The 14,084-nt window shown below is 48.3% G+C and overlaps 1 protein-coding gene across 1 annotated transcript in view; it reads right to left on the bottom strand.

The window, feature by feature from the left end:
- The window catches only part of LOC129843364 (rho guanine nucleotide exchange factor TIAM1-like), a 127,782-nt gene that overhangs the window by 92,566 nt on the left and 21,132 nt on the right, over positions 1–14,084 (bottom strand). The window contains 3 exon segments of the mRNA XM_055912064.1: positions 3,425–3,610; positions 8,511–8,735; positions 9,917–10,089. Of these exon segments, the coding sequence (XP_055768039.1) occupies positions 3,425–3,610; positions 8,511–8,735; positions 9,917–10,089 (584 nt within the window).

Below are 14,084 nucleotides of genomic sequence, written 5' to 3'. Positions count from 1 at the left end.
GAGAGCCAGAGAGCTAGCGAGAGAGCAAGAGACGTAGCGAGAGAGCCAGAGACGTAGCGAGAGAGCCAGAGAGGTAGCGAGAGAGCCAGAGAGGTAGCGAGAGAGCCAGAGAGGTAGCGAGAGAGTCAGAGAGAGCCAGAGAGGTAGCGAGAGAGCCAGAGAGGTAGCGAGAGAGCCAGAGAGGTAGCGAGAGAGCCAGAGAGGTAGCGAGAGAGCCAGAGAGGTAGCGAGAGAGCCAGAGATGTAGCGAGAGAGCCAGAGAGGTAGCGAGAGAGCCAGAGAGCCAGAGAGGTAGCGAGAGAGCCAGAGAGGTAGCGAGAGAGCCAGAGAGGTAGCGAGAGAGCCAGAGAGGTAGCGAGAGAGCCAGAGAGCTAGCGAGAGAGCCAGAGAGGTAGCGAGAGAGCCAGAGAGGTAGCGAGAGAGCCAGAGAGGTAGCGAGAGAGCCAGAGAGCCAGAGAGGTAGCGAGAGAGCCAGAGAGGTAGCGAGAGAGCCAGAGAGCCAGAGAGCCAGAGAGCCAGAGAGCCAGAGAGCCAGAGAGCCAGAGAGCCAGAGAGGTAGCGAGAGAGCCAGAGAGGTAGCGAGAGAGCCAGAGAGGTAGCGAGAGAGCCAGAGAGGTAGCGAGAGAGCCAGAGAGGTAGCGAGAGAGCCAGAGAGGTAGCGAGAGAGCCAGAGAGGTAGCGAGGTAGCGAGAGAGCCAGAGAGGTAGGGAGAGAGCCAGAGAGGTAGCGAGAGAGCCAGAGAGGTAGCGAGAGAGCCAGAGAGGTAGCGAGAGAGCCAGAGAGGTAGCGAGAGAGCCAGAGAGGTAGCGAGAGAGCCAGAGAGGTAGCGAGAGAGCCAGAGAGGTAGCGAGAGAGCCAGAGAGGTAGCGAGAGAGCCAGAGAGGTAGCGAGAGAGCCAGAGAGGTAGCGAGAGAGCCAGAGAGGTAGCGAGAGAGCCAGAGAGGTAGCGAGGTAGCGAGAGAGCCAGAGAGGTAGGGAGAGAGCCAGAGAGGTAGCGAGAGAGCCAGAGAGGTAGCGAGAGAGCCAGAGAGGTAGCGAGAGAGCCAGAGAGGTAGCGAGAGAGCCAGAGAGGTAGCGAGAGAGCCAGAGAGGTAGCGAGAGAGCCAGAGAGCCAGAGAGGTAGCGAGAGAGCCAGAGAGCCAGAGAGGTAGCGAGAGAGCCAGAGAGCCAGAGAGGTAGCGAGAGAGCCAGAGAGGTAGCGAGAGAGCCAGAGAGGTAGCGAGAGAGCCAGAGAGGTAGCGAGAGAGCCAGAGAGGTAGCGAGAGAGCCAGAGAGGTAGCGAGAGAGCCAGAGAGCTAGCGAGAGAGCCAGAGAGGTAGCGAGAGAGCCAGAGAGGTAGCGAGAGAGCCAGAGAGGTAGCGAGAGAGCCAGAGAGCTAGCGAGAGAGCCAGAGAGCTAGCGAGAGAGCCAGAGAGCTAGCGAGAGAGCCAGAGAGCTAGCGAGAGAGCCAGAGAGCTAGCGAGAGAGCCAGAGAGCTAGCGAGAGAGCCAGAGAGCTAGCGAGAGAGCAAGAGACGTAGCGAGAGAGCCAGAGACGTAGCGAGAGAGCCAGAGAGGTAGCGAGAGAGCCAGAGAGGTAGCGAGAGAGCCAGAGAGGTAGCGAGAGAGTCAGAGAGAGCCAGAGAGGTAGCGAGAGAGCCAGAGAGGTAGCGAGAGAGCCAGAGAGGTAGCGAGAGAGCCAGAGAGGTAGCGAGAGAGCCAGAGAGGTAGCGAGAGAGCCAGAGAGGTAGCGAGAGAGCCAGAGATGTAGCGAGAGAGCCAGAGAGGTAGCGAGAGAGCCAGAGAGCCAGAGAGGTAGCGAGAGAGCCAGAGAGGTAGCGAGAGAGCCAGAGAGGTAGCGAGAGAGCCAGAGAGGTAGCGAGAGAGCCAGAGAGCTAGCGAGAGAGCCAGAGAGGTAGCGAGAGAGCCAGAGAGGTAGCGAGAGAGCCAGAGAGGTAGCGAGAGAGCCAGAGAGCCAGAGAGGTAGCGAGAGAGCCAGAGAGGTAGCGAGAGAGCCAGAGAGCCAGAGAGCCAGAGAGCCAGAGAGCCAGAGAGCCAGAGAGCCAGAGAGGTAGCGAGAGAGCCAGAGAGGTAGCGAGAGAGCCAGAGAGGTAGCGAGAGAGCCAGAGAGGTAGCGAGAGAGCCAGAGAGGTAGCGAGAGAGCCAGAGAGGTAGCGAGAGAGCCAGAGAGGTAGCGACAGAGCCAGAGAGGTAGCGACAGAGCCAGAGAGGTAGCGACAGAGCCAGAGAGGTAGCCAGAGAGCCAGAGAGGTAGCCAGAGAGCCAGAGAGGTAGCGAGAGAGCCAGAGAGGTAGCGAGAGAGCCATAGAGAGCCAGAGAGCTAGCGAGAGAGCCAGAGAGGTAGCGAGAGAGCCAGAGAGGTAGCGAGAGAGCCAGAGAGAGCCAGAGAGGTAGCGAGAGCCAGAGAGGTAGCGAGAGCCAGAGAGGTAGCGAGAGAGCCAGAGAGCCAGAGAGAGCCAGAGAGGTAGCGAGAGCCAGAGAGCCAGAGAGAGCCAGAGAGCCAGAGAGCCAGAGAGCCAGAGAGAGCACGAGATCAATGTCGAGAGATGGAGATAAAGACAGCGGGATGGAGAGAGCAGAAGAAAGCTGAGTGAAGGAGTGTTATTTCAGACATCTTTTGTTACTCCTACCTTCCTGCTGTCTCTCTGAGTCATTTGACTCCCACCTGCTCTGAGAGAACATGACTGCTTTCCAGAAGGCACCCTATTCCCTATATACACACACTACACTACTGTTGACCAGAGCGGCAGAGCCCTATGAGCCCTGGTCAAAAGTAGTGCACTATAAAGGGGATAGGATGCCATTTTGGGACCCAGGCCCATGTAGGCGTCTGGCAACAAGGAAGCTATTGATCAACCAATGGCACCATGCTGCTCTGCCTACACTCTGCTCCCAAACAAATCAATGTTATCTTTCAGCTCTACCTACGCTTCTCCTGTGTTCTGCAGCCAGAATCAAGGACCTCAGCTATGCGGAGGAGGCTGGCATCAATAAAACAGGTGATAGCCCTCAAACAGAAAATAGCACACATCATATATTTGACATGTTTACAGACATTTCCCCCGGTCAGCAAACAGATGAACACTTTGTTGTGAAAATTAACTTGCTTTGTCCAGTTTGGGTGGGGGGGGCGATGGACAGGGGATGTTTTGGTGTGAGTGTGTGTACGTGCGTGTGTGTGTGTGTGTGTGTGTGTGTGTGTGTGTGTGTGTGTGTGTGTGTGTGTGTGTTCGTGTGTGTGTGTGTGTGTGTGTGTGTGTGTGTGTGTGTGTGTGTGTGTGTGTGTGTGTGTGTGTGTGTGTGTGTGTGTGTGTGTACGTGCGTGCGTGTGTAGGTGTGTGCGTGCAGGTGTGTGTGTGTGTAGGTGTGTGTGTGTGTGTGTGTGTGTGTGTGTGCCTATGCGTACACACATCTATCCTACTCACCAATGCATGAAAGGACGACACAGAGAAGATTCCGAGGCGCCCCATGGCCAGCTTGGTCGGTCTGGAGGCGACGGCTAGCAGGCGTTTGGGGTTGGGCAGCTCCCCTCCCTGCAGACTGGCCAGGTAACAGCGGAACCGGAACAGACTCATGTGGAACTGTTCTAAATTCTGCTCCCACAGAAAGATCTAGAACACACAAACAACAACAACCCTTTCAAAACGGGGCAATCCAGGATCGGTACATACATCATTTTCTCACGGCCGGTCAACCCTTGCATCCATAGCTCTGTCTATGAATTTCAAAGTAGTTACACTTCACCAGCCCCATAACTCAGATGTTTATCACAACAAGTGGCGGGGGGACAGTTTTGTTGATGTCTTATTGAATCCCAGATTGCCCCTTTAATTGGTGCTCATCGGAGAGAAAGAGAGATGCATGAGAGCTTTTAACAGCTCGTCTGAGCTGTTAGCTGTTATTACAGGATCTAAAAGCGTGGCTGACTCCCACACAATGTCTCTCCGTTCCCGCGACTCGTCTCTCTCTATCTCTCTCTCTCGCTCTCTCCCCAACAAAAACCTTTCGATAGTGGCCCCAAGGAGCCCTAAGATGGTGTCCAAGCCCTTCCTCTACTCTCTGCTTCCAGTCGTGTTGTTTAAAGTGCCACTGACCTGCCTGCTCCCTGCAGCTCTGTAGTCTAATGGCTGCTGTTGACCTGCTGTGTAGCTCTACTAACATGTCTAATGAGATGGTGTTTACCAGGGCACTGGAGCAGCACATTGTCATTATTCATCAGTGTGTCTCCTCTCAGTCACAGTCCTGTACTAGTTGTTGGGCGAGTGGTGCTAGAGCCAGGGTGGAGGAGGAAAGGAGCCACTTCCCTCTGCCAACTAGCCCAGAGAAGAAGGGGGAGAATACAGGACATTCCTCTGTCAGATATGGGCTGGGATATGGACCTGCGTCCCAAATAGCACCCTATTCCAGAGCCCTGGTCAAAAGTAGTGCACTGCATATGGAATAGGATACCATTTGAGACGCACCCTGGGTCTGGGAGAGACTGGTGTTTCTGAGGAGCAGGGCTTACTTCTATTCAGTTCAGCACAATGTGTAACCGGACCCTGCAAGCTGCGTGTGCCAACCAGCCAGACAACCAGGCCCTAAACCAGCCAGCCAGCCCAGCAGACAAACCAGCCAAGCAGGTAGCAAACCAGGCCCTCAACCAGCCAGCCAGCCAATCCAGTCCCTAAACCAGCCAGCCAACCAACCAGCCAGCCAGTTAGTCAAGCAGGCAGCCAACCAGGCCCTAAACCAGCCAGCCAGCCAATCCAGGCCCTAAACCAGCCAGCCAACCAGCCAGCCAGCCAGTTAGTCAAGCAGGCAGCCAACCAGGCCCTAAACCAGCCAGCCAGCCAATCCAGGCCCTAAACCAGCCAGCCAACCAACCAGCCAGCCAGTTAGTCAAGCAGGCAGCCAACCAGGCCCTAAACCAGCCAGCCAGCCAATCCAGGCCCTAAACCGGCCAGCCAACCAACCAGCCAGCCAGTTAGTCAAGCAGGCAGCCAACCAGGCCCTAAACCAGCCAGCCAACCAACCAGCCAGGCAGCCAGCCAACCAACCAGCCAGCCAGTTAGTCAAGCAGGCAGCCAACCAGGCCCTAAACCAGCCAGCCAATTAGCCATCTCTTTCTATCCCCCTCTCCCTCCTTCTCGGGTTCAGTAGCTGACCCAGTGTAGACTTCCTCTCCTTGGTACCAGTCACACCAATGAGCTGCAGATCTCCCAACTTCTGCATAGTGCACCTTTAAGAGGAAGAAGTCCCTACCTCAGACCAACACCAGACCTCGTCATGACTGGAGAAGTCCCTGCCTCAGACCAACACCAGACCTCGTCATGACTGGAGAAGTCCCTGTCTCAGACCTACACCAGACTTCATCATGACTGGAGAAGTCCCTGTCTCAGACCTACACTAGACCTCATCATGACTGGAGAAGTCCCTGTCTCAGACCTACACTAGACCTCATCATGACTGGAGAAGTCCCTGTCTCAGACCTACACCAGACCTTATCATGACTGGAGAAGTCCCTGTCTCAGACCAACACCAGACCTCGTCATGACTGGAGAAGTCCCTGTCTCAGACCTACACCAGACCTCATCATGACTGGAGAAGTCCCTGCCTCAGACCTACACCAGACCTCATCATGACTGGAGAAGTCCCTGTCTCAGACCAACACTAGACCTCATCATGACTGGAGAAGTCCCTGTCTCAGACCAACACTAGACATCATCATGACTGGAGAAGTCCCTGCCTCAGACCTACACCAGACCTCGTCATGACTGGAGAAGTCCCTGTCTCAGACATACACCTCATCATGACTGGAGAAGTCCCTGCCTCAGACCTACACCAGACCTCGTCATGACTGGAGAAGTCCCTGTCTCAGACATACACCTCATCATGACTGGAGAAGTCCCTATCTCAGACCAACACCAGACCTCATCATGACTGGAGAAGTCCCTGTCTCAGACCTACACCAGACCTCATCATGACTGGAGAAGTCCCTGTCTCAGACCTACACCAGACCTCATCATGACTGGAGAAGTCCCTGCCTCAGACCTACACCAGACCTCATCATGACTGGAGAAGTCCCTGCCTCAGACCTACACTAGACCTCATCATGACTGGAGAAGTCCCTGTCTCAGACCTACACCAGACCTCATCATGACTGGAGAAGTCCCTGTCTCAGACCAACACCAGACCTCGTCATGACTGGAGAAGTCCCTGCCTCAGACCTACACCTCATCATGACTGGAGAAATCCCTGCCTCAGACCAACACTAGACCTCATCATGAATGGAGAAGTCCCTGTCTCAGACCTCGTCATGACTGGAGAAGTCCCTACCTCAGACCTACACCTCATCATGACCGGAGAAGTCCCTGCCTCAGACCTACACCAGACCTCATCATGACTGGAGAAGTCCCTGTCTCAGACCTACACCTCATCATGACTGGAGAAGTCCCTGTCTCAGACCTACACTAGACCTCATCATGACTGGAGAAGTCCCTGTCTCAGACCAACACCAGACCTCATCATGACTGGAGAAGTCCCTACCTCAGACCTACACTAGACCTCATCATGACTGGAGAAGTCCCTGTCTCAGACCTACACTAGACCTCATCATGACTGGAGAAGTCCCTGTCTCAGACCTAAACTAGACCTCATCATGACTGGAGAAGTCCCTGTCTCAGACCTACACCAGACCTCATCATGACTGGAGAAGTCCCTGCCTCAGACCTACACCAGACCTCATCATGACTGGAGAAGTCCCTGTCTCAGACCTACACCTCATCATGACTGGAGAAGTCCCTGTCTCAGACCTACACTAGACCTCATCATGACTGGAGAAGTCCCTGTCTCAGACCAACACCAGACCTCATCATGACTGGAGAAGTCCCTGTCTCAGACCTCATCATGACTGGAGAAGTCTCAGACCTACACCAGACCTCATCATGACTGGAGAAGTCCCTGCCTCAGACCTACAGCTATTTCAGCCACACCCATTGCTGACAGGTGTATAAAATCGAGCACACAATCATGCAATCTCCATAGACAAACATTGGCACTCGATTGGCCTTAATGAAGAGCTCAGCGTGTGAAATGTCTGCTCTTCTAGAGCTGCCCTGGTCAACTGTAAGTGGAAATGTCTAGGAGCAACAACGGCTCAGCCGCGAACACTCACTACCGAATTCCAAACTGCTTCTTGAAGCAACGTCAGCACAAGAACTGTTTGTCGGGAGCTTCATGAAATGGGTTTCCATGGCCGAGCAGCCGCACACAAGCCAAAGATCACCAAGCGTCGACTGGAGTGGTGTAAAGCTCGCCACCATTGGACTCTGGAGCAGTGGAACTGCGTTCTCTGGAGTGATGAATCACCCTTCACCATCTGGCAGACAGATCTGGGTTTGGCGGATGTCAGGAGGACACTACATGCCCCAATGCATAGTGCCAACTGTAAAGTTTGGTGGAGGAGGAATAATGGTCTGGGCTAGGCCCCTTAGCTCCAGTGAAGGGAAATCTTAACCCTACAGCATGCAATGACATTCTATATGATTCTGTGCTTCCAACTTTGTGGCAACAGTATGGGGAAGGCCCTGTCCTGTTTCAGCATGACAATATCCCCAATGGACAAAGCAAGGTCCATACAGAAATGGTTTGTTGGGTATGAAAGAACTTGACTGGCCTGCCCAGAGCCCTGACCTCAACCCCATCGAACACCTTTGGGATGAATTGGAACGCCGACTGGGAGTCAGGCCTAATCGCCCAACATCAGTGCCCGACCTCACTAATGCTCTTGTGGCTGAATGGAAGACCACCATAACCTGCTGTGTTCCTCAAGGGTTAGTGCTAGGACCCACTGTCTTCGTTCTTCACATGCTCCCACTTGGCCAGATCTTCAAGACAACACAGTGTCCATTTCCACTGCTCCACAGACCACATACAGGTGTACATTAAAACCAAGCCTGACACGACATCTGGTCTATGGATGCAGGACAACTTCCTCCAACTCTACAACAGCAAGACAGAGGCCATGCTGATATTCATCCCCCAGCAGACTACCAACTCCTGCAGCGTCCGCCCTGCCATAGACGGCCACATCAAACCCCCAACTCCTCCAGCGTCCGCCCTGCCATAGACGGCCACATCAAACCCCCAACTCCTGCAGCGTCCGCCCTGCCATAGACGGCCACATCAAACCCCCAACTCCTCCAGCTTCCGCCCTGCCATAGACGGCCACATCAAACCCCCAACTCCTCCAGCGTCCGCCCTGCCATAGACGGCCACATCAAACCCCCAACTCCTCCAGCGTCCGCCCTGCCATAGACGGCCACATCAAACCCCCAACTCCTGCAGCGTCCGCCCTGCCATAGACGGCCACATCAAACCCCCAACTCCTGCAGCGTCAGCCCTGCCATAGACGGCCATCTCCCATCTCTCTCTCCCTCCCTCCCGGTCCCGTATAGTCTTCCTCTTCTTGGTATCAGTCACAGCACTGAGCTGCATGTCTCCCATCTTCTTCATCTCTCTGTCTCTCACCTGGTCCAGTATAGTCTTCCTCTTCTTGGTATCGGTCACAGCACTGAGCTGCATGTCTCCCATCTTCTTCATCTTTTCGTCCATGTCTATCTTCTGCTCCAGCTTCTTAATCTCCGCCCTCAACAGACGCACCGTGTCCTCCCGGTGATGATGCCTGGCAACCGCCGCCGCGCACGCCGAGTGGATGGCCGTAATCCAGTTCTCCAGCTCCGTCTGGCTGCAGGTCTACAGGGGTTAGAGGTCAGAGGTTAGAGGTCAAGGGTTAATGGACAGGAGAGGTGGTCAGAGAGTCAATAAAGAGCTATTCTTCTGGGTCATAGACACCTTTTACTGTCAACAGCTGCATTTTCATTACCAACAAATGGTTATTGAGTCCTTTACTGAACACTAACAGTATCTACCTCTTCAACTAACATCACACAGAACAGGTCTCTGAAGACAGAAACGGCAGGCCAGGTCTCTGAAGACAGAAACGGCAGGCCAGGTCTCTGAAGACAGAAACGGTAGGCCAGGTCTCTGAAGACAGAAACGGTAGGCCAGGTCTCTGAAGACAGAAACGGCAGGCCAGGTCTCTGAAGACAGAAACAGTAGGCCAGGTCTCTGAAGACAGAAACGGTAGGCCAGGTCTCTGAAGACAGAAACGGTAGGCCAGGTCTCTGAAGACAGAAATGACCAAGCAGATTAGAACACTGTACATCTAAGATAGAAAATCAGACCATTTTGAGATCAATTGAGGAATTTTCATTCACACAACTATTCCATCAAGATCAAGAGAGGTGACATTGTGGAGGTGACACAGCCTTCCTGACCAAGGAAGGACACACAGAGAGCCTTCCTGACCAAGGAAGGACACACACAGAGCCTTCCTGGCCAAGGAAGGACACACACAGAGCCTTCCTGGCCAAGGAAGGACACACACAGAGCCTTCCTGGCCAAGGAAGGACACACACAGAGCCTTCCTGGCCAAGGAAGGACACACACAGAGCCTTCCTGGCCAAGGAAGGACACACACAGAGCCTTCCTGGCCAAGAAAGGACACACACAGAGCCTTCCTGGCCAAGGAAGGACACACACAGAGCCTTCCTGACCAAGGAAGGACACACACAGAGGCTTCCTGACCAAGGAAGTACACACACAGAACCTTCCTGACCAAGGAAGGATACACACAGAGCCTTCCTGACCAAGGAAGGACACACACAGAGCCTTCCTGACCAAGGAAGGACACACACAGAGCCTTCCTGACCAAGGAAGGACACACACAGAGCCTTCCTGACCAAGGAAAGACACACACAGAGCCTTCCTGACCAAGGAAGAGGATTGTATCCCTTAGAGAGTTAGAGGCAACACACACACAAACACACACACACACACACACACACACACACACACACACACACACCACCTACCTGGAAGAGAAAAGCGTCTCCCAGAGAGTTGCTGAGACAGAAGACAAAGTCCTTCTTGGGGTGTTCAGGTACGGCCTGGACGATACTGTTCTCAGCCCACACCGCATGTTTAGGAGCACTGTTGTGGTCGATCCCCGATCGACCGTCTGTCTCGTAGAAGAACAGAGTGCATCCTGGGAGAAGACGGGTGGGGGAAAGGAAGTTACTCAAAATCATCACTTGATCAATCACATGTATAGCACTTTTTCCTACAACATTTGTCACAAAGTGCAAAATGCACTGATTTGATAATTATCTATAAAAATGTCCTCCAGTTTTTTCAGAACCTTTCCTGTTGAAAAGTGATATTCCAAATATAAATACAGTAAAGTACACACTCAAGGGTAAAAAATAAATAAAATGTTTTGAGCAAATTAGTGTTTTTTTAAAAGACAACTGCAGACTTCAAGGTGTAGGGCATTTAATAAGGATCTGGACTGATGGGAAGTTGTGATGTCATCAGCCTCCCCCCTTGCCTGAGGAACAACAGAGGAGCAGTAGAGAACTAAATATGAAAGGTCTCGCCCCACCTCCTCCCTCCTCCTTGTGCCATGTCAAGACTTAACTGGCCCACCTATTGAAATGTGCCTTTTGTGAAGTCAGTCACGTGTTAAACGATGTGAAAAGGAGACTGGAGTGCCACTTTAATGTGATGTTCATTTCTAGAAAGTAATATCTTTCTTCCTTTAAATATCTTACAGGGGGACATTTCCCTGCAGAAAACACAACAAATTAAATAAATAATAGCCTGATTTTTTAAATCAATTTGATTCTGCTCTCCAGTGGCCAACAGTAAGTAGTGCAGGCCTGGATTCTCCTGGAGGGAGCACGCATCATCAGAACACTGATGTGACTCTTGAACGGTGATGTGACTCTAGAACTCTGATGTGACTCTAGAACTCTGATGTGACTCTAGAACTCTGATGTGACTCTAGAACTCTGATGTGACTCTAGAACTCTGATGTGACTCTAGAACTCTGATGTGACTCTAGAACTCTGATGTGACTCTAGAACTCTGATGTGACTCTAGAAAGGTGATGTGACTCTAGAAAGGTGATGTGACTCTAGAAAGGTGATGTGGTCCAGTCAAGTGGGTTTAAAGGCCTACTCTGTGATATTTAGATTAAGTCCCAAATGGAACACTAGTCCCTATAGAGTCCACTACTTTTGACCAGGCCCTGTAGCGCACTATATAGGGAATAGGATGTGATTTGAAACATATACAGTCAAGAGGCAGTATCAGTATCAGGACATCTACACGGGCGTTAATAAATACAAATGTACTGTGATAATCATAATAATAATAGTAATAATAATATTAATAATAGTAATAATAAGAGTAATAATAAAATCAATAATAAGTCATAATAATAATAATAGTAATAATACTAGTAATAATAATAGTAATAATAATATTAATAATAAGTCATAATAATAATAATAATAGTAATAATACTAGTAATAATAATACTAATAATAATATCAATAATAATAGTCATAATAATAATAACAGTAATAATAACAGTAATAATAATAGTACTAATAATATTAATAATACCACTAATAATAATTTTAATAATAATAATAATATTAATAATAATAGTCATATTAATAATAATAGTCATAATAATAATACTAATAGTCATAATAATATTAATCATAATAGTAATCATAATAGTAAATAATAGTAATAACAATAGTAAAAAATAATAATAATAATAGTAAATAATAGTAATAACAATAGTAATAACAATAGTAAAAACAATAATAATAATAACAGTAATAATAATATGAATAATACTAATATTAACAGTAGTAATAGTAATAATAATAGTAGTAGTAATAATATTAATAATACTAGTAATAATAATAACAGCAAAAACAATAATAATATTAGTAATAATAACAGTAATAACAATAATAATATTAGTAATGATAATAGCAAAAACAATAATAATAGTGGTAATAATAATAGTAATAATAATAATTATGGTAATAAGGTGTAGTAGTAGTAGTAATAACAGGTTACAGTAGTAGTAGTAGTAACAGGGTATAGTATTAGTAACAGGGTATAGTAGTAGTAGTAACATGGTATAGTAGTAGTAGTAACAGGGTACAGTAGTAGTAGTAACAGGGTATAATAGTAGTAGTAACATGGTATAGTAGTAGTAGTAGTAACAGGGTGCAGTATTAGTAGTAGTAACATGGTATAGTAGTAGTAGTAGTAACAGGGTACAGTAGCCGTAGTAACAGGGTATAGTAGCAGTAGTAACAGGGTATAGTAGTAGTAGTAGTAGTAACAGGGTACAGTAGTAGTAGTAGTAACAGGGTACAGTAGTAGTAGTAACAGGTTACAGTAGTAGTAGTAGTAACAGGTTACAGTAGTAGTAGTAGTAACAGGTTACAGTAGTAGTAGTAGTAACAGGGTATAGTAGTAGTAGTAGTAGTAGTAACAGGGTATAGTAGTAGTAGTAGTAACAGGGTATAGTAGTCGTAGTAGTAACAGGGTATAGTAGTAGTAGTAGTAACAGGTTACAGTAGTAGTAGTAGTAACAGGGTACAGTAGTAGTAGTAGTAGTAACAGGGTATAGTAGTAGTAGTAACAGGGTATAGTAGTAGTAGTAGTAACAGGTTACAGTAGTAGTAGTAGTAACAGGGTGTGGTAGTAGTAGTAACAGGGTATAGTAGCAGTAGTAGTAGTAACAGGGTACAGTAGTAGTAGTAGCAGGGTATAGTAGTAGTAACAGGGTACAGTAGTAGTAGTAACAGGGTATAGTAGTAGTAGTAGTAACAGGGTATAGTAGTAGTAGTAACAGGGTACAGTAGTAGTAGTAGTAGTAGTAACAGGGTATAGTAGTAGTAGTAACAGGGTACAGTAGTAGTAGTAGTAACATGGTACAGTAGTAGTAGTAGTAACAGGGTACAGTAGTAGTAGTAACAGGGTATAGTAGTAGTAACATGGTATAGTAGTAGTAGTAACAGGGTATAGTAGTAGTAGTAACAGGGTACAGTAGTAGTAGTAACAGGGTATAGTAGTAGTAGTAGTAGTAGTAATAGTAGTAGTAGTAAGAGGGTATAGTAGTAGTAGTAACATGGTATAGTAGCAGTAGTAGTAGTAGTAGTAGTAACATGGTATAGTAGTAGTAGTAGTAACAGGGTATAGTAGTAGTAACAGGGTATAGTAGTAGTAGTAGTAACAGGGTATAGTAGTAGTAGTAACAGGGTATAGTAGTAGTAGTAGTAGTAACAGGGTATAGTAGTAGTAGTAACAGGGTATAGTAGTAGTAGTAGTAACAGGGTATAGTAGTAGTAGTAACAGGGTATAGTAGTAGTAGTAACAGGGTATAGTAGTAGTAGTAACAGGGTATAGTAGTAGTAGTAACAGGGTACAGTAGTAGTTGTAACATGGTATAAAAGTAGTAACAGGGTATAGTAGTAGTAGTAACAGGTTATAGTAGTAACAGGGTACAGTAGTAGTAGTAACAGGGTATAGCAGTAGTCGTAACAGGTTATAGTAGTAACAGGGTACAGTAGTAGTAGTAACAGGGTATAGAAGTAGTAGTAACGGGGTACAGTAGTAGTAGTAACAGGGTATAGTAGTAGTAGTAACAGGGTATAGTAGTAGTAGTAACAGGGTATAGTAGTAGTAGTAACAGGGTATAGTAGTAGTAGTAACAGGGTATGGCAGTAGTAGTAACAGGGTATAGTAGTAGTAGTAACAGGGTATGGCAGTAGTAGTAACAGGGTATAGTAGTAGTAGTAACAGGGTATAGTAGTAGTAGTAACAGGGTATAGTAGTAGTAGTAACAGGGTATAGTAGTAGTAGTAACAGGGTATAGCAGTAGTAGTAACAGGGTATAGTAGTAGTAGTAACAGGGTATAGCAGTAGTAGTAACAGGGTATAGCAGTAGTAGTAACAGGGTATAGCAGTAGTAGTAACAGGGTATAGCAGTAGTAGTAACAGGGTATAGCAGTAGTAGTAACAGGGTATAGTAGTAGTAGTAACAGGGTATAGCAGTAGTAGTAACAGGGTATAGTAGTAGTAGTAACAGGGTACAGTAGTAGTTGTAACATGGTATAAAAGTAGTAACATGGTATAGTAGTAGTAGTAACAGGTTATAGTAGTAAC

The sequence above is a fragment of the Salvelinus fontinalis genome, unplaced genomic scaffold, assembly GCF_029448725.1.
Source record: "Salvelinus fontinalis isolate EN_2023a unplaced genomic scaffold, ASM2944872v1 scaffold_0126, whole genome shotgun sequence".
Taxonomy (NCBI): Eukaryota; Metazoa; Chordata; class Actinopteri; order Salmoniformes; family Salmonidae; genus Salvelinus; species Salvelinus fontinalis.
The sequence above is the reverse complement of the archived record's forward strand: the minus strand, read 5'-3'. Positions and strand labels throughout refer to the sequence as shown.